The sequence below is a fragment of the Diadema antillarum genome, unplaced genomic scaffold, assembly GCF_040938485.1.
Source record: "Diadema antillarum isolate AM-2024a unplaced genomic scaffold, OU_Dant_1.0 seq00001437_RagTag, whole genome shotgun sequence".
NCBI classification, from domain to species: domain Eukaryota; kingdom Metazoa; phylum Echinodermata; class Echinoidea; order Diadematoida; family Diadematidae; genus Diadema; species Diadema antillarum.
The window spans coordinates 257,135-279,239 of record NW_027272187.1 but is presented as its reverse complement, the minus strand read 5'-3'; the positions used below and the strand labels follow the sequence as shown (position 1 = coordinate 279,239).

At 37.2% G+C, this 22,105-nt stretch overlaps 1 protein-coding gene across 1 annotated transcript; it reads right to left on the bottom strand.

Moving 5' to 3' along the window:
- Nucleotides 1-1,167: 1,167 nt before the first annotated feature.
- LOC139709462 (cocaine esterase-like) lies at nt 1,168-14,087 on the bottom strand. The gene is given in 11 exon segments (XM_071621426.1): nt 1,168-1,283; nt 2,399-2,580; nt 6,067-6,261; nt 7,305-7,354; nt 7,357-7,758; nt 9,226-9,393; nt 9,870-9,988; nt 11,205-11,282; nt 12,210-12,369; nt 13,553-13,732; nt 13,926-14,087. Coding segments are annotated over 11 exon segments (1,812 nt in total).
- Nucleotides 14,088-22,105: the final 8,018 nt, after the last annotated feature.

The window sequence follows — 22,105 nt, the reverse complement described above, 5'->3', positions numbered from 1 at the left end:
GGGGGGGGCACGTCCACACGCACACACACACATGGACACACAATGTGAAAGCTGTATTTTTTTTTTTTACATGGATCAAATCCACCGTTCCGGGTTTTTTTTTTGGGGGGGGGGGGGGACACCCGATATGCATTCTTGTGTTCATGGGCATAATGGTTTGTATGTGAAAATGTAGCTCTGTTAGTCATGTCTCTTCCATTTGAGAAAAAAAAAAAACCCAAAACCTTAAAAACAAGAAAGATTCATGACACAGACAGTTTCTTAGTTTGGATTGAATTTTCTTCTGTTTATCTCAGTTTTTATGTGAACAAAGTGTACGAAAAGACGACAATATGCTGAGTTTTAATTGAATACTTGTCATTTTTAAAAGTGGGAATTGAACAGACAGTTCCGGTTTGTTTGGGTTTTTTTTAATGGACAAAGGAAAGTGTCAGGATCAATTTTGACTCCATTATATTTTACAGGGACTATAGCTATATCACAAAGTACAAAATGGCGGATGGTGCACGACGAAACTGACCTCTTTGTGATCATTTCGGGATTGGCAGTTGATTGGTGTGATAGATTTATGGCTTCTAAATAACAATCATACATTTGGCTATCCATTCTAAAGACAAATTTGAATTGTGCGGATGAAAGTAAGGGATAATGGAAAATGCCATCCATTATGTTAAAAACTGTAAGCGAGAAAATCTCTGCTGCTTGCCGTGCTAAAAACCGATGACAAAATATCAATTGTTTATCCGATAAAAGGTATAACAATTTCATCATAAATGTATTAAGGACGTCCACCAGTCGTCTTTTTCTCTTCAGACCTGAAAGTGTTAGTGGTGATTCAATAAACTGAGTTGTGTCATTAAAACAATTCTGTCTTGAAATCTAAAACTGGTTGTGCCTCAGTAGTTATCTGTACGTATTAAAGTAATGCGGCAAAATATGTTATCTTTGAAATTAATGTATTCCTAGATATACGCAATACTCATCTCTTAAGACGTTATGACACATTTGATTTCATCCGTATTAAACGTTCCCCACCCTCTCTGGTTATTAGCTTTTACTTTTCATTTTCATTTTGAGCCACTTTTTAACCCAGTCACCGAGCCAGTAGGCTTGTCCAAGATTTTCTAGGTGGTCGATAAAGTCTCACTGGTTCTCAGTGGTCCGGTTTCAATTACACGTAGTACCATCCTTGTAATCTTCGAAAGCCCGCTGCCATTCCATCATGTCGTCCTTCCAGTCATCATAACTTTCTCTCCATTCTTTCTCCTCCTGGTCAATGTTGCCTGATTATCAGAATAAAATTGTTGATAGAGTTAGATTATCATTATGTGAAGTAAAAATTAGGAAAACTAAAAAAATTGTAAATATTATCAAAAATGTTCAATGAATAAGAGGTTAACACAGTGGCGTGCTCATCCATGAGATTGCACTCAAAATATTGTTAAAATGTTGGTAAAGCATCACATTATAACTTGAAGCGTGGATTGCAAGCAGGTCGAAATCTGCTTTGAGGGGAATGCCGGACCGGTTCAAAGTTAGTCTTGAAAGATAATGTAAAATATCACAAGCATAACAACGAAAATCACTTGGTCAAAATGGAATTACAGGTAAGGAAGTGGGGAAATTTTGTTATTCGAAGTTAATATTCATTAATGTTTGGAAAACAGTTCTTAGACAGTATATGACAAATATCGTAGCCTCACAATTTCCTGTTCGCGTGAGAAAATAACCCAAATTTAAGTAATCTTTTATAGAAGTAAAAATCATAATGCTTTTCCTGGATGAATAATTTCAAAGTAATGATCAGTCAGATGGTATGACTGTCAAGAACTATTTCGTGAAAATAAGCGGACCTTCACAATTTCATAACTTCCTTAATTTTCATCCAATTTGGATCAAATTTTCATTGGTTCACTTAGAACAGTTTACTTTTTTTCAGACATACCGTTCAACTGATGTGGAATTTTATTATTAGTGATTAGGAAGAGAAGGACGTAGAAAATAGGGAGTGACATGGAGATGTTAGTTCAGTTCCTTTTTTTCATGATACAAAAACTCGAAAGTAAATATAGTGTTCAGACAGAGCAAAAACACATAACATTAAGTAGATGTAAACGAAGACATGTATGTAGACATAAAAGGAATTAATCACATGTGAATTAAATGTTAGTTTTACAGGTAGATAGAATAAACAATTGCTTATTTTTATGACATTTTTGTAAAAAGTATTGTATTTTCCCTTTCATTTCTATCATAAAAAGATTGCAATTACAAATCAGAACATGGTGCACGAACTTTCACGAAGAGAAAAGTTGTTGATTGGATGACCGCCATTACAAAATGCATTCAAAACAGGTTAATCAACGTAAAAAAAAAATCAAGGAAATCTTGGACTCACTTGTAAAGCTAATGAGAGTAGGCATATAGTGATTCCAGAAGCGACATCCCCTCGCTCTAGCGGCTCTTCCCACTCCCAGCTCAAGGGACAGCTCTTTGTGACTGAGTTCAGGGATGGTGTAGAGAGGCCAGAAATCTTCCCCGTCTCCTCGGGGAACGTCTTCACTGGGTCTACTGGGATCTCTGTTATACGGCAAAGAATCATGATTTGTAGTCATCTTAAGGGCCCCTGACATCGAAATGCATGTTGATTTGTGTTGATTTATGATACCCTCAACATCACTTTTGCGGTGAAACGAATATGGAGAATCATTCCATATATTTTTCACAATTTTTTCTTCTATTTTTTTTTTCAGATTACTTGGGAACGCTCACAAAAATCCTTCCAAACCAATATTCCTCTTGTGACCTCATCTGTCAATCATTGCTAAAGTACTGATATGTTTAACAAAAGACATTGGAATGCACCTTCCCCTCGACTCAGCATAGCTTGCATGTTTCTTCGTCATGTCTTTTGTTAGTCACATTAATATCACAAGTATTCTGAAGAAATATAGAAGAAAAAATCGTTGAAAATAATATATATGGAATGTTTCTAGGTATTCGTTTCATCGCAAAAGTGATGTTGAGGGTATCATAAATCAACACAAATCAACATGCATTAGGATTTCATGGGCCCTTTAAATATGAGTGCCGTCATTCAATCAAAGAAATTCCATATTGATCATTTATCATTAAGACCAGTTAAGTTGTTCATATTTGAAAGCCTAAGTGGATATCACCAGACTTCATCTTCATGAGTGTATGAAAATAACTATATAAATGTTATAAACGGTTCTATGACATTTGCTGGTCCGACAATTGCTCCCATGACATTTCTTCACATTATAAAGCCAATCATAAATTCTACCCACAAACATGACCCCAACCTTAATCCTAATCCTCATATCAAACTAAACTTAAAACCCTATCACGACCATAACCGTAACCCTAAGTCATTGGAAAAAAAAACCTCGCAGCAATTGTTGCACGAGCAATTTGATGTTGTGTCACCGTCGTGAATCCGCATGGATTATTGCACAACCATGCGGAGATAACTCGACCACAGAACAAAGTAGGGCGCCATGTGTTTATGTATCTTCTTCTTCTTCTTCATTTCTTTTGTCGAATCCTTGCGGTTCTTGTGACATGATGGTTCATTACTTTCTGTCCATAACGTCTCGAAGATCCTTTACCTTAAGTCATGTGTCCTCCTTTATATGTCTCCGCTGCATGGTCTCCCTCTTCCTCTCTGCTCATGAGATGGTGTCCGTAGTGATAATTGGGGGACTAGTTTATCTTTTCTCCTAGAGCAGTGGTCAGCCAGTTCCAGGCTTCGCAGTCTTATCTCATCAAAGCCTGGGTAAATTCCTATAGTCTGATAGTTCTGTATTGCTTATTTTGTGATGATCTCCATCTACCTTAACATTGGGGGCCGATCTGAGTAGTTGGGTGCAACAACAGTTACTTTCCAATTTCCTGGCTTCTTTGTTGGTGACTGTCCAAGCTTCGCACCCGCAGAATAGTATTCATTCCAAAATTAATACTGTCTTGGAAGAAAGTCATTATCCTGTCCTTACTCATTCTGGACTTCACACCTTCTTTATCCTGTCTCAAGCTCTCCGTACTTGTGCTTTTTTTTTGACTGAGGTATCTTTTCCAGTGCTGTATAGGTGGCGACCAACACGACCAAGGTATCTGAAGTAGCTCACCTTCATTTCAGCGGGGTCATCCCACGAGACTGATACCCATGAGTCATACATCCCACGAGTCATACAGCCCACGAATTTGACACTAGACAAATAAGCCCATAGGTTCGATGTCAAGTCTGATTTCCGTCAGTCATAGTTAAAGCTTCTTTCTTAATGTGTACATACAGTTAGCATATATATATGTATATATATATATATATATATATATATATATATATATATATAAAGAGTAACATAATGTGCATATTTAATTTTGACAATTATTATGTCGTAGGGTGTCTCAGGATGATATATATACATATGAATTACACATGTATACATACACATACGTAATATACATGTTGATATGGTATATGAAAGACAGGTTGACAATGGAGAAATCCACTCCTAAATTCAAGAAAAGGCACTTGTTATCTAGGGCCACTTTGACCTGCCTCCATCTGTTTCTGTCTCAAATTCTTGGAGTACTTTTAGTGATACTAATCCCCCTATTCTTAGGATGGCCATCTTAACGACTGTAGATGATTACAGCATTGGTCCAACTGGTGCGGTTCTACTTGAATAGATTTCTTCATGAATTCTAGCACAACAACACCTGCCACTTGGTGACACCTGAGACACTGGGACGTGGTCATTTGATTAAACTCTCTCTAGGAAGCCAAACTTTTCATTCCGCATCTTTATGACCACTACAGTTTAATGATTACAAATATGATAGGAGGCACATGTGTACTATTGATTTAGAGTGACTCAGAAATTCCAATTTCTACAACTCCCCTAAGGGTCCAGTTTACCTTTGGGAGCAGTGATTTGAAAAATATTCAAGATATCGCCTTTCGTGCATATCACGTGTAGGTCTGTTGTCCCGCAAAACATCCTGCCATGTAAATTTTTTGCAGTAAAGTCTAAAATTTAAAGAGATATCAGTATGTATGTAGGCCGTAACTGTAGACGGTTTAGTCCAGAAACATGTTTATCATAACGATTGTTCACAGTTTGTATATCTAACAATACTTTACATTGATTTTACATATTCAAATTTTCACAGTGGTTGTTTTTATACCTAACTCACATTTTAGAACTATTTTCAAGCACTAATGCTGAGTTTCTGTTTCATTTGCAAATGGTAAATCATGCCTTTAAGAGCCTTAGTCACTGGAGGAGGCTTCGAAGCGATTGCTGCGACTGAAAAGAGTAACAAAATGGTTTTCCCTCTTAGACACCTCCATGCTGATTAAAGAGAAATCGCCAAACGAGATGACGACTGATTCGCCTAGAAGTTATACTGTGACGTCCCCGTAACGTCATCGGATAGCGACGTTTCCGAGATATCTTGTCAGGAGCGGAGACGTCTCCGAGTCAATTTCGATATCGATGAAAGTAAAAATAAAATAATTATAACTGATTCGATTCTTTCGCGACTCAATCGAGATCAGACTAGTTCCGAAATATGAGTACAATCATAGGTTGGCATTTTTATAGTCTCAAGCCAATTAGATACCCACTTTAGCCTATTTCTCCCTACCCCTTGAGTTAAGACTACTTCAAAAGTCATCATCAAGTGCTCAATGTAACGAGCCGGGCTGATCAGAGTTTGCCATCAGCATGCACCAGAACTTATTTGTCCCAACCGTATAACAGCAGACACATAGCGCGCATAAAAATGATAGTAAAAAGTTATAATCTTTTATTGATTTATTATATGTAAAATAATTATATTATAAAGATAAAGGCGTAAATATTCATATTTGAATGACGCGCCTCAAATACAAAAAAACAACAACAACAACATCACTCGCAATTTTTGTGTGTATTATTTTACTCATCTGCATACGAAGATAAACAAAATGCAAATTTTATCGAAATAATATATACATTGAGAAAATATCAACTTGAAGACATATGAACGATAGCTTACCCTGATTTTGCAAAGTTTGTCCAGAATTCCATGAATTTCACGGAGAGGGCGTTTTCTTCGGCGGTCATGTTGTGTGCCTTGATGTTGTACAGCTCGTCAATAAAGGGCATCCCAAAGACAAATGTCAGGTCTTCAGAATGGCCAGCACCAAGCCACGGAGTAGAAGGGTAGACATCTCCAACTTGAAAAATGCTCCTAGCAAAAAACAGAACAGGTTGATACATTTCACTGGATTTAAAGAGTGACTAGCATTGACAAACGGCAGATGATCGTCGCCAATTTACATTCTTATTATGTTGACATTTTTAAGAAAAATAAGTGGTATTACGTTATCATAGGAAAGTTTCTGTAAAATACGTGAATATTTCAAGTTCCATTACCATTATACACGCTACGAAATGACAACTTCGTCTTAATCGATGTGGCATAACTTTAATTATTGACTTCTCTGTGAAGGAGTCATCTGCTGAGTCACCGATGCATGAGTGAACACACATTACAGAAAAAAAGTCATTTTTCAAAACTAACACCAGTCTTGTTAAGGGTCTGTGAAACATCCTGTTTCTATGAATGTATAAGTGCCGTTGTTCTTTTATCATCCATTGTTTGACCACACATGCAATATTGGCAGCACTTTTTTTACATTGTATAGTATGATCACTCAATTGCGCTACAACACGACGACTCCCTCTTGCGTTTACAATACACTCACAATATCGGCTATCACTTTTCAGTAAACTGAATTGGTTTTTGCAGTCACGAAGGATTTAACACGGTCAATTTTCCCTAAAATTGTGCCAACTTTAAACAATACAAACACACGAAAGTTCCAAGAGGTGTGAGGGGGTTAAAGGATTGGTGATGAAACAGCAACAGCACTTGAACATGTACCAAAAATAGAATGTTTCACAGACCCAAGCCCCCATCCCGCCAAAAAAGATTGTTACTCGTATCTGACTTGACATGTCATTGCCACTATCACACAGAAGTTAGGAAAAGATGTAGAAATACCCCTCTTAGATTATCTTGCTCAAATCCCATTCATTCGAAATTTACGTCATATATATTAAGAGGGGAGTTACATTTTTTGCTGTGTGTATCATATTATTCAATAGCACATATCATTCTAATCCTATACCATAAGAAGTGTTAAAGGAGGGTACAATGTAAACACACACACACACAAAAAAAATCAGTCTATACGTTTTGACAAGAAAAACGTGAACTAGACTGCGTACTTTGTTGGCTCGTGGGTCATGAAATATTTGTATACCACCCCCCCCCCCCCCCGGCGTTTGCGTGCTCCCTGATTACGTAATCTGTTGGGGCAGCAAAATCGATGTCGGTTCCAAGATCAACGAGGGATAGAAAGTAGTCCGCGTCCGGGTCATCTGCGATGGTCCAGTCAATGTACTCCTGGTTGATGGAATCCCCGAGGATATCATCGGTAAACCCGAAACTCTTGAAATAGTTCAAGAAGGAGTCGAAGGTCGTGCGATTGACCACAGGTGGGGTGGGGCTGCCGACATACTCTTGTAGAAAGAGGAACGGAACGAAAGTCCCCTCGTCCTTGTTGAACCCCGCGAGTAGCGGTACTCTCGCAAAGTCTCCTATCTCGTAAAGGTTCGTTGGGGTGTCTGCCAGAAATGTACCGTCAAGAGTAACTGGATAACCCCCGTCGAGATTATACAACTATTAAGAAGTTGAGAGGAGATAGAGAGAGAGAGAGAGAATACAATAATGTAATTGTGACACGTTGTAATATGCTCTCAGGGAACACATATTTCTAATTCCACATTTTAAGGCAAAATCGTCATATTGGACAGCATAATCATGCCCAATTAGAATTGACGGCAAGCTTGCAATGTTACCACACAGCAGTGTTTCTACTTTTTCTTTAATTTCTTTCCCGTTCATCCAGTTATCTTTAATAAAGAAAAATGTATTTCTTTTGATTTATACAGTATCAAAATACATATTGTTTTGCGTTTTTGCCCATAGGACAGATGTCCATGCTTTCTAATGCCTAGAAATTTAGATATCTCGCAAGTGATTGACAAATTGCCTTACATCGACGGAAATAATCGTCTTACGATATAAAATGTATGAACGTCAATGTAAGGCATTAGTTTGGTCAGTCAGTTGAAATAAATACATCTCGACGGAAGAATTTCATGAATTTGAATTGATATATCATTCCTTACGTTCATAAGGGAAATAATCAATGGTAATACTTTGTGGCAACTCGACACATCTATTTGTAGTTTGAAAATGCGTAACATGATTCCCTGTAATAGCATATAATATTATGTTGAAAGATATGTTACTTAAACTATAATCAAATATTATTTTTCAATTCTTAATTCAGTACATTGATTAATTACCTTATATTCATGCACGCATTGGACAACAAAATGGTGGTAGGAATATCATCAGCGAATAAAATGAACGACAGGGGCATTAACAATGTCTTAATGATGTATAGGACAGTATGACCGATTTTATAATCCATGAAGGAAAACATTATGGTCGATAGTATCGTAGGCTTTATATTATTAACGTCCAAGAGTAAAACAATTCATCTTTTTGGAAGAAAGGTTTATGATATCAAATCGTAGTTTCCTGGGGAAAATTTGCAGATTTTTTTCTTTTCCTGAAGCCAAATTCTGTCTAATTACAGAAAAACAAAATCCTATTTTAGAATTCCTTTTTCCCCCCAAAAAAAAATATTCAAATAATGCATGTGGCTAAAGAGAACCGGGACTCTGATTTGCAGCTTGGGTACGGTCAATCGTTTCATAAAACTAGAATTTTGTATGATAATTTTGATACACTGAGATATTATCCAGTACGGAATGGTAATATAAAAGATACGTTCTAGTGATGAAACTATAATGACATCTTATTAGTTTCAAAAGTTAGTACGTTTGCCATCATAATCTATTATCCGGTACGTATAGCTACCTTCTTTTTTTTTTTGTTCTAACGCTTTGAGTACTTATTTTACGTTGGTCTGTTGCCATCTCATTTTCCTGGGGGTAAGAATGTGATTACTGCAGTAATGTGATCTTTAACAATTTGTAAAGGCTGTTCTTTTTTTTTAATCAATTACCATCTGCTCCACAGTAGCATTTGTTGTTTTTTTTAACCATACTTTACCTCATTGGCCTTCGTCCTGAGTTCGTCAGCTTCTTGGAGTTTGAGGCAGGCAACCAAAACTTCGGAGGTGGACGTATCGCACCCGAAGGCGACCCCCAACTCTCGGGACAGCCTCCTTTCCCTCTCTGGATCGTGCTTAAAGGTATTACCTTTGAAAGCACTACCGCTCTGTTTCAGTGATAAATGTACAAATGAACAAATCAAAATTAAATAAGATACATAAATTATGTTAAGTCAAAGGGATTTAATATGAAGTCGTCTCTAATTAACATTTTTCAAGTGGAACAGGAGCTGCAACTTTGATTCTGCTGATACAAAATGTTGTTTGCATTTAACATAGGCTGTAATACTTGAACATCGTCACCACTGAAAATCTTTCATTGCACAGTACTGTCACTTTACTACGCGTGAACACATACGCTCACATGTGGATGTGTACACATGCAATTACACACAAATAAACATAAACACACACACATATAAATTTACAGTAGATATTGCTTGTTTGAGCAAAAAACAAACAAACAATCGACTTATTTCGCCTTATTGCCTGGTACTCCTATCAACCACTTATAGTTAATGAGTATTAAAGGACATGTGCTCTTTTGTGCCATAGAAATTGCTGTTCGGACTGCAGAACTCACCTGTAAGATGGCTTTATTGAAGAAACCTCGGCTGAGTTTGGAAAGGAGGTGGAAACTGACGCTCGCCGACCCGGCACTTTCCCCGAAAATGGTGATATCATCCTTGTTACCATCAAAGGCTGTTAAAAAAAAAATAAGTTGATTTTTTACGAATGATATAGTGACGCTTTGGTCGGTGCTCATGCTCACGTTTTAGAGTGATGATTTGTAGCACTGATTTAAAGTCGAAAGCTACTACATTTTCAAGTTTATTTTGTAGCATGGAGTAAAATCAGAGGAACTCTTGAGATGACATTACGTTCATTTTTCTTTCACGAAACTAACATCAGCCAGATTCTGTTTTTTTTTTTTACCGAATCCGCGCTACTGAGGTAAAAATTCATAGATACAAGACACAGAATGATACATGGAGCTACTAATAATTAAAAAAGTTTACAAACATTTAAAATCCCACGTAATACACAATCAAAGTCATTATAATAAATTACAAGTGTACGAGAATACCGGGCATATATCACCCTACATCGTTAATTATGTAAATTCTTTAAAAATTGGTTCATACGTGTCGGGGGGGGGGGGGGGGTGGGGACGATGGGGAGGGGGGGGGGGGGGGGCTCGCCCCCTCCCACTTTTTGGCACCATACAAAGGAATACATAAGGTGTCACCACTTTGGGCCTCCACGTTTTTACCCCGAAAATGCGTAAAAGGTTTAGAAAGAAATAACTAGAGACGTTGAAATTGAAGTGTGAGCGCGGTAAGGGTTATGTTTTTTTTTTTTTCACTGAAGACCCCCCCCCCTTTTTTTGTTTGTTAGTTCATGAAACCCGGAAGTTGCCCCCCCCCCTCACACACACACACACACGCACACACACCTTTTTGTAAACGGTCTGCCGGCACATGGTTACAAATACATGACATAGTACTGGTAAGGCATAAAATGATTTTCTATAATATTTTCATGACTTGCTCGAGGGCGACTCTTTTCCTTAAAAGAATATCATATATATATATATATATATATATATATACAGTATATATATATATTCTGAAGGAAAGAGTGTAAAGTAGGTCTTCCGTAGAATTCCAATCAGTATGTCATGTACGCATGAATCAACACTATACATTCTTACAATAGACACATAATTACCGTTGTCAAAATATCAATTCCAGATGACCCATGAGAAAGCCGATAGATACCGTAGTATTGGTATTTAGTTGGTTGTGATATTTTTCAATGTGCTCAATTTTACGCTTTTTCCTTATACGTCAAAGATAACTTATCAATGAAATCGACTGTCTCTTTATTGGAGTAAATTTCTTGAATCAATTCTTACCCTCGATGTTGTTATAAATCCATTCCAGCCCAGCGACCTGATCCAGCATACCATAGTTTCCTGGTGCCACATCGTCCTCTGGAGAAAGAAAAGGAAAGAAGGAAAGTTAGTTGCAGTGTAAGTGACGATATGGGGGATATACAAGGAGAGTAAACGGATCGGAAAATATAGCGTAATGGTGGATTCGATATACATACCTGCTAATACCCCATGCCACAGAGATTTATTCTCGTCGGTCACTCGTCGGAAGCAAGATTTGTCGCTTCCGGCCAACCACCGAGGTGTATCTAATGGCAGTCTGATGAATCCAACTTGTGTTGGTGGACCATCGGGTCAGTGTCAGGCATATCGGGCGTGATCCGGTGAGGCAAGATCGTCCGGTAAAGATCACGAGCTGACACTGACTGACCTGTAGTCGACCAACACAAGTTTTATTCAACAAACTGCGATCCGATACACTTCGGTGGGTGGCCATGGGCAACAAACTTTGCTTCCGACGAGTGACCAATTGGATGAAATCTCTGTGGAATAGGGGTATTAGCCCGATCACTATAACCTGACATCAGGTAATAACATGGGCTGAATTCGCCTAGATACACACTGTAGACTAAACGGTAAAGGCCATAATTCTACAGTAACTAGAGAGAGGTACAGGTCCCTTGTTAAGGTATGTTTTCAGTGGATGCCGGCGCAAAAGTGATTTGAAGAGAAATTATAATAGTACTCCTTAAACTAAACATAACTATGTTTGAGATTACATTGCTCTCTAAAGACTGAAATCGTACACAAAGCGGTTCGACAAAGGCCTAGAAAACAAAAATAGGTGGCGTACATAATACAAACTTGCATTATTGTACAAATTTGTTTCATAGGAAAATTCAATTGAAAATAAATGAGGAAATGTGCACATAAGATATATAGTTAACCCTAGCATTCTATGCTAAACACCCAAGTAAATGACAATAATCCACTCGGTATTATCGCCAAATTACGTGAAGTGCATACCTGTTGAAAATTGCGCAAAGATATTTAAGCGGTAGTTAATCGTCACTATTATGACGTCCCCAACAGTGACCAATGGGATGCCACTATAATCATACGTCATAGCCGTTCCAGCGCTGAAACCTCCCCCGTGAATCCACACCATTACAGGAGTGCCAGGTTGCTGCAAGATTAGAGAAAAGACAACAACCACAACAACAAAAAGCACAGGAATGTATAAACGCCACTTGCCACACATTTTCACAACCAAAATGTGCATATAATTATGTATGGATAACTTCTTATCATCAACTCATCGTTTTCTTTAACCACTTACAGGAGAATCATTCTAACTCTGTGGGGATTGCCGTATTTGCCAGAAGGAATATGTTGAAATTCAGTTGTTTTCCGTTTGATAGCGACAAAAACTGTGTATCATTTAATTCAATGTAGAATAATGATATGCAACCCTGATATCATTGAGGAGAATAACAAGGTGTGTGTGTGTGGGGGGGGGGGGGGGGGCGTGGATCAATGTCCATCTGAGCCTATTTCAAAACACAATCTTTCTCAAATTAATGGATTGCTTGCGTAGAGCTGTTTTTGTTCCATCAACTGATTGACAATTTGCCTTGAATCACTGAATACAAATAAGCACCGTATGAAGCAGTGCTTCACTAGGAGCTATACAAGGTGTTCCTAAAAAAACGTAATAGAAGTTTAAAGGTCACCTTTGTCAAGAATACATGGTTAATACAACGTAATACAATATTTAACGTTTATTAAATGGTTATAGGTCTTCTACAATACGAAGCAACTCATCAGCTTTCATTTGACACTTTGCTTGCGTCAACACTGTTACGGATCACTGAGCTAGGGCCCTTCAAAGCTGAAGGGAACAAAACCTACTTTTTTCCATCAACGCAATAATTTGAGCAATTAGTTTCATAATATATACGATTTTTTGTTGTAATACATTGTACATTTTGCTTTCATTGAATTTGTGTGACAACATACTTGTGTTATTGGAAATAAAATTGCATTTGAATTTAGATTTTATTCAAATTCCTCCAAAGTTAGAAAGAAGAGTCTTGCTATCTCCAATCCTTGGAATGACTGCCGATAGTAAAGAAGACAAAATCCGACTTTTGCACGAGTCGTTTCTTTCAGAAAATACCACAAGTATTCACACAGACACACAAACACAACATACATTAATTTCGTGTGTGGGTGTATATATATATATATATATATATATATATATATATATATATATGTGTGTGTGTGTGTGTGTGTGTGTGTGTGGGTGGGTGTGTGTGTGTGTGTATGTGACATGATAATTCTCATAATTATCATTCGGTTATTACCCGTTGGCTAGGGGCATAGATGTTCAAGTACAAGCAGTCCTCTGACGTGACGGCGTATAAATCCTCGTACGGGTCTTGTACACAGGCCGCTGAGAACTCGGTAGCATTTCTTTCGCCTGTCCACGAAGCCTTTGGTAGTGGGGGAGCGAATCGCTCTGGCGGCTCGGCGAAGGGCACTCCCTGTAGAAGAAATAAATATAACCATTTTTTTTTTTTAATTCTCTTATCATTATACGTAGATATTGCAAAGACCACCAAAGAGATTACATGTTATCTCTATCTTATTTTCATCATACTTTTCTTATAAAAGAGAATGAATGTTTAAGAGGGACGTAGAGAAGAAAATGACCGTTGTCGGTTCATGATGACTTACCAGAAACAGGTCAACATCACGCGTCTTATTGATGAACGTGTCTTCGCTGAAGCGGACAGTCTTTCCGACGAGGATTCCCTCATTGACTGTCACTCGAATATTTTGTGCATTCACCACTTCGAGGACAGTGAAAACTGCCAGGGCAAGGTGAAGTGTCTTCATTGTAAAATAAGAAACAGTTCTTTGTATCAAGGTCTTTTGTGGATGTGGCATTCTCATCAGGCAACAGTGACGACAGTTCATGCACGCACAAGTTCTTTTACCTCAGTTTCTGTCTGGGCCAGCTCCGACCTTATATACAAGTTTACCTCCTTTCCAGAAAAGAACGTGCCGTTGACAACTACAGGGTAAATATGGAATTTCGATCCTTCGATCATCCACACCCTGGTCTTACGTAAGAACTCCGTAAGCAAACAGAGTGGACTGATACTGATTCGTAACTCAACATTCCTCAATGCGTCATTACGATTTCTGACTGCAATCTTCGTCATATAAGAAAAAGAAACTTTATCACACACTCACACCTATACACACACGCACACACACACACACGATCATTATTTTCTTATTCTAAATTCAGATTTTTGGCACATAAGGCAGTACAAACCTGAGTGAGTCATCACTCTGGGTCATGACTTTATTTCTGTCTTGAGGGATCACGAATGTTTGCACAAAGTTCGATCGTATCATTCTGTCTACGCTTGACAGCAAGCTTTAATAGTGTTCACCGGACTACATAGCTTAAAGATTATAAGGTCAAAGCGTCTTTGATTGGACTTGTTCTTCCTTACCTTTTTTTTTTGTATTTTGTGTTTTCTGCAAGTATTCATTGGATATCAGGGTTCTAGCATGAATTTGTTCCATCACAATCTTTAATCATTTTATCTGATTATAAGGTTCAACCACAATTATAGTATGTGACAGTGATTTGGAAACCGTTAGAAAAAAAAATGTTTTGTTTATTGTTTCCAATAGGCATGGCAGACTAGGATCTGTCCTGTGCAACTGAAAGAAGGCAACATTTGATTTTCTGCTTCAACAACATTTTTTAAACATACATTTAAGGCTTGTTGATCACTGGATCAAGATAACGCGATCACATTTAAATAATCTGGCAGAGATTTATCTCCTTGTTTGGATTGGAATAGCAGGTCTGCGCGGTGCAGTGAATTTTATGTCAAGGTTGGGCTCTTTGTTTTGGAAACAAAGCTAATGGCGTGTTGACTGGCCATATCTGAAGGTTTGCTTCATTAGAGTTCCCCCCCCCCCGTCTCGAATGTATGTAATACATATATATATATATATATATATATATATATACATATATATATGAAATATATATATGTACGTATATATATATATATATATATATGCAGGGGCCGCGGAACGGGGGGGGGGGGCTGGAGGGGGGGGGGCTGCGGCCCCCCCCCCCCCCCTCCCCCCAAAAAAAACTTTTGGATCGTGAAAAAAAGAAGAAAAGAGAAAAAAAGAAAGAAAGGGGAAAAATCGGGGGAAAAATCACACTTCCCGAATTTCTCACAAAAAGTGTGCTTCAGATCGCTTTATCTTGATTTTAAAAACGCAAAAGCTCCGTCGAGTGGGAGGGGGCATCCCCTCCCACACCCTCCCCCTCTACCTCATTAGACTTTGTACACACAGATAATGCACACGCGGAATAAGAGCTAAATGCCGAGATTTTACTATCAACACTTTCCTGAAAAAAAAATCCAAATTTCCATAAATATATATTTTTTTTGGGGGGGGGGTGGGGGAGCTAGAAAAAGAATCCAAGTATTGCACCAAAAGTTTGCACCAGATCGCTGAATTTCTGGTCTGAAAATGTAAGATCACCTTCGTGTGGGAGGAGAAATATCCCTTTTGTATATGCACCCTCGTGAGCATGCCTTTTCTGTTTGATTGCTTAACAGACAACGTTCATGAAATTAATTGTAACAATGAATTAATACAAGAAGTTTAGTTAAATGCTACCACTTTATAGGCAAATTGTTCAATAATAATCCACATCAAAATATCCTGCTACCTTAAAGGGACTGTACAGTAAAGATTGAGGTGGGGGTTCATGTTTTGAACATTCTTAAGTGAGATAATGAGAAACCTCATGTGAAATATGAAAGAGCATGTAATTTTAAGAAGGATTCAACGTTTATTTGATGAAAATCGGTTTTGAAATGGCTGAGATATCCCCAAAAGTGATAATATTAAAAGGAGACATGCCCCAACTTTATTAGGACCTCTTTGTTTCACCTTGTTTATGGATAACTCGGCCATTTCAAAACCGATTTTCATCAAATAAACTTTTGATTCCCATTAGAATCGCATGCTCTTTGACATCTCATAGAGTGGTTTCTGAATATCTCGCAAAACGTAAAAAGCTAAATTCTCGCCTCGCCCAGAACTGTACACACCCTTTAAAAAAGTGGGGCCGTTTCAAGTCGATAAAAGACGGAAAACATGCATCAAATTCCACCTTTTACAACATAAAAATGCAAAAAGTTCTCACCCCTTCCCCGTTCCCTCCGCTCGCTTGGGCTCGGTCGCTTTGCTCCCTCGCATAGTAACCACCGCCCCTCCCAATATCGCAAGATCATTATCCAGGCTACGCCGGTGCGTCTAAGTGGGGGGGGGGGGGGGGGGGGGGCGGGTTCAAGTCGATAAAAGACGCAAAAAGATGCATCAAATTGCACCATTTACAACATCAAAATGCAAAAAGTTCTCCCCGTGGGAAGGGGGAACATCCCCCTCTCACACCCCAAACCCACCCCCCTTTCCCTCCGCTCGCTCGGGCTCGGTCGCTTGGCTCCCTCGCATAGTACCGCCGCCCTCCCAAGATCACAAGATCATTATCCAGGGTACGCCGGTGCGTCGGGGGGGGGGGGGGGAGTGACCTTGATACCCCCCCCCCCCCCAAAAAAAAAAAAATGAAAAACGTTCCGCGGCCCCTGAGATGTATTATAATTATACACTCACACAATCACACTCATGCACACACAGGAAAATCCTCATAGGCACAAACACACCAACACGACTTCTTTAACGCCAAAGTCAGATTTAAGGCCTGTTATCTTTCGCCGTTCCCCCATTACTTTTTTTTAATAATCTGACGTTTTTCGAGGGTGCGATATCCGATTCTACATTACGCAACTTCTGCATTCTTGTGGGTTAATCCAGATAATCCAGATTGCCTAAAAAATAAATTTCAATATACATCCTGATAAAAGGTGACAAATTGATAATAGAAATGTATATATTCAATTTCGAATGCGCTGAATCCGAAACGTGATGATGCAAACGTCTCCCCTCCCGCATACGATGTCTAAATTGCCCCCCCCCCATGAAATTCTTAAAATAATTTGAACGGTTTTTTTTTCCCCAAATTCGAAGACGCCTAAATCTGAATCTGGCTGAAGCAATTCTTGCATTCCCTATAATTTTGAGATATTAGAGATGGTCCAAAAATTGAAATGGTATTTCTTTATGAAAGTTGAGCAATAAGTTTGAAAAAAAGTTCAAAAAGTTTGTTTTTACAATGCCGAGGGTGCTGAATCCGAATTGGTATAATGCAACTATAGCCCCTGATGGGTTTTGAGATATCCCGAATTTCCTGATAAATGTGCTAACTGGGGAAAATGATAATTTAATCCCATTTGGAGGGTGCCGAATCAAAATATCCTTGATGTAAATCTTACATCCTTGACGGTTTTGAGATGTTTCAGATGGCCGCCAAAATTCAAATGGTCATATTTCCTCATAAATCGTGAAAAATTGAACAGATCTTACGTTTTCACCTAACTCCAGGGGGTTGAATCCGAGTGGGGATGATGCAACTATTGCACCCCGAACTTCAACATATCCAAAATGGCCACCTAAAATTGAAATTTTCATGTTAATAATTCCTTAAAGATGATAGATCCTTAAAATTAAAAAAATGGACTGATAGTCGTACAGTATTCAGAGGGCATCGAAATTAAATCTGGTTGAAGTAATTCTTGCATCCCTGAATATTTTGAGATATTGAAGATGGCTGTAAGAAAATGAAAATTATATTCCAGCAAACGTATTTTCTTATTAATGGTGAATAATTGAAACTATCTAATATCTTACTTTATTTCGAGGGTGTTGAATCCGAAATGGTATAATGCAACTATTGCCCCTCCCCCACGATCTGAGATATCCAAAATGACCCTACAAAATTTGAATTTTGATATGAATATTGTCATATTAAAAGTGAATGGGGGAAAAGGATAATTTCAACGATCTTTTTAGGGTACCGAATCCGAATCTGGTTGATGCAACTTCTGCATTCTTGAGGGGTTTTGAGATATTCAAAATGTTTGGTGGCGGTTTTGGTTGGCAATTTTCTACTGACATTGTCTTTACACTCCAATATGTCTTGGAAAACGAACTTTGACTCGGTCTCGATTGCGTAGTTCAAGACTATAACGAGCCCCGTCCATACACTGCTTCTTGACCATATTGACAGCTGTAAATGTGTGCTGTAACTTTCTGTTAAAGGAACTACTGGTGTTACTCGGCTGACAGATCAAAGAGGAATACTGTACTCATCATCACGTTTTCATCGCTCAATCATAAACGCAAAGTGGACTCGATGCGTAAGGTTAAAGCCAGGGCCCAGTTTCATAAAGCTGTTCGTAAAGTTACGAACAACTTACGAGCGACTGGTGATCAGTTCTTGTGCTGAATTATTGAAATAAGTATTGATGTGCTATATAAGTATAGCACATCAGAACTGATCACCAGTCGCTCGTAAGTTGTTCGTAACTTTACGAACAGCTTTATGAAACACCCCCCTGGTATGATATCCCTCCCTTCATACCATGTCCGTTTATCTGAGTTGGCGGACAGGGCACAAATTAATGTGTCGGTCACGTATCTCTACAGATGGTATGGACCTGATCTTCTTTGTGGATGGAATTCAATCCTCGTAATCATAATGCATGATTCATGTGCATTGTTTGATTAACTCTCCAATTTTACACTCGGCGAAAAATAAAAAAGAAATGGAAATAAACACTCTTTCGAAATCATATTTTTCATAGAAGATTTTGATGAAAATCAATAAATCATATACCATGTTTAAGGTATACATAATTAAAATTGCTTTCAACCTGGTAGGTCAACATAAAGGGAAACTTCACGCATAAGTAAATACGTCTTTTTTATCTTCCAGGGCACAAAAGTAAAAATTAAAACAAAAATACACATTGTCTTTCGTTTGCAAATTCCCTTCAAGATGAAAAAGGTCACTGAAGACCAGTTTAACACAATGAGAGACATGAATGAAATAGAAAAATAAGTTTTAGTTGTGTTTATCTCTTTATAACCTCAAACAAAATCAAAGTGAGAAACTAAAGGTAGAAAAATAACAATTTTTGTCAACTCAAACTTCAAATGACATAGGGAGCAAGGGCACAAAGATATAGAATATCTTTTTGTCATTCATTGAATTTAGTAATTTAAGAATTCATGAGACAAATTAAAGAACCGAATGTCATTTACATTTTTTTTTATTTGAGAAATCAGTTCAAATTCCTACATTTTGTTAACATTGCATCTTTTCTCATTTCATTTGAAATTGGATTTGACAGAAAATTCTTTATTTCCCCCATTATTTTTAACTTTTATTGATATTTTGGGCGTCAGAGACATTCATGGAGATTGTAGGTTTATTTTTGCGACTAAATTCATGTTTTTATTGTGTTCAAAATGCCTTTCCATGGAAAAGAGAGCATTTACGCATAAATGACAACTTGTTCATTTCTGCATTTTGTAATTTTGTGCATGGACAAGAAAAAGAAAGGCGTTCACTCATGCTTAAAGTTTCACTGTTTTGACATATCAATTTGATAATCAATCAAATTACCGTTCAGATGGTATATAATGCAGTAACATTTATGCAAACATTCTCTGAGAAATATAAACTTGAAAAGTGTTTATTTGTTTGTTTGTTTTTTGCTGAGTGTCTATATCTTGATTTGTGTAACTCCCGTAACTTATTCATTTGTATAATGTACAAATCATTGTACAACTGCAGGGGGCCCGTGGAAAGCGGTTTAAAAAAAAAAACTGAATAGGTCAACCCTCTAGGAAAATAAGAAAACAAATGAATGGATAGATAGATGAGAAGATATATAAATGAATAAATCAGTGAATCATGCTATTATGCTGTGGGTCTAGTTCTGATTGATTCTGATGCAATCCGTGACTCTTGCGAAAAAAAAAGGAAAACTAAGTTGGTTACTTGCAATAACCATTTTATTGAAGGAAACATCAGGCACAGAAATAAGTAGATTAATTATATTGCAACAAAAAAATATAAAGCCTCTTTGTATGGTTGATTTTTAGACAGCTACATTTAGTACATTGAAGGAAACATCCCGCACACGAAAAACTATAGAGTGAAAATATTGCGATAGAAGTATTCAGTCTCTACTTCCATTAAACATTGAAAATGAATTCACAACGACCCGTTTCCTCAAACTGAACTACGACTACTAGTAAGTCTTTTAAAAAAAATTTTTTTTTACTGTTGTTCGATCATGCTTGTGTGTAAAATTTGTAACATTTGCAAACAAACTAGATTGACAAGGAGTGAGTAAAGGTTAAAATGGAACACTTCCTGACAAACATTTGGAAACTAGAAATATCACTGAAGGTGATCCGCCTAACACTGCTGTCCTGGTACACAGCCGTTGATCAATGTTGATGGTATATATTATTTCCAGCATATGGTTTCATTGCGAATTGCGTCTAATACCTAAAGAGATGGTATAGTATTGGTTGAGATGTGAATTCGGGTTGTGATTCATTATATATATATATATATATATATATATATATATATATATATATATACATATATATATATATATACATATATATATATATATATATATATATATATATATATAAATGTGTGTGTGTGTGTGTGTGTGTGTCTGTGTGTCTGTGATAATTAGAAAACATTTATCATGAAATGTTAAAGAGCATACGATTATACCAAGTAACTTCAAGTGAAGCTCTTTGATTATACTAGGAATTAAAAGATCATTTGAATGAAATCGGTTTTGAAATGGTTGAGATGTCAAAGAACAAAGAGGGCCTATGATAATAAAAAACAGGACCTACCTTTTATTATATCTCAACCACATCAAAACCGATTTCATCAAACTCCTACTTAGAATATATGTTTTTCAATATTCTATATAATTTTTAGCATTTCATGAATATAATAGGCTACATAATTGAGGAATTATATCGGTCATCCTCATACCTCAATCTGTCTTATGAATGCAGACATTGATGAAATTGTAAATTGCTGTATATTTTTTTCTATGTCTGAGCTGACTTATCAAATCCTATTGTTTGTTTGTTTGTGAGACAGAGAAATAAACCACAAACATGTTTAATTGCCACTAAATCAGACATTATGTGAACTTTTTTGGAAAGGTGGATACGATCATAATATGTAATCAATCAGACAGTAACCCCTCAGTCCTGTGACTTGGTTTTGCCCCTATAGCATAATAAATTCAATAAAGCAAAACTCCTTCCATAATATAAGAAGTTGTCTAAAGTATTCTGGAAAGTTACAAGTGATATTTCCTGACAGCTAATTACATTATTCGAATAAACATTAAAGCCTTTTGCAGAAACATAAATCATCTGAAAAGAGAAACTCTTTGTCGTACGTAAATGACAATTAAAACAAAGGTCAGAAATTGTATTTGAAGTTTTGTAGAATTACCTTCCGAGTGACAGTGCATAACATTTATAGCCAGCTGATAGTGGTGGCAGTTAACCAACGTGAAAACAGAAAAAGATTTCGCCACATAATATCAATTCATTATTGTGTGTAAAATACAATAACTCGCAACTGATTGACAAATTGCCCTACGTTAACGTAAATAAGCTCTGAATTAATTAGTAATTATATAAGTAAACACTGAACAATTCAGTGCTTATTTACGGCAATCAGTTGCAATAAAGGAGGATATTTAATAAACGTGTAAAATTTTCGCCCTTGTTTAAAAATCACATCATTTTTTTATATTCTACCAACCATATCAACAATAGTAGTATGAAATGTGGATTTGCGCTGTCTTGCCTCTGTGTCTCATGCACATTCACTAGGAAGCCTC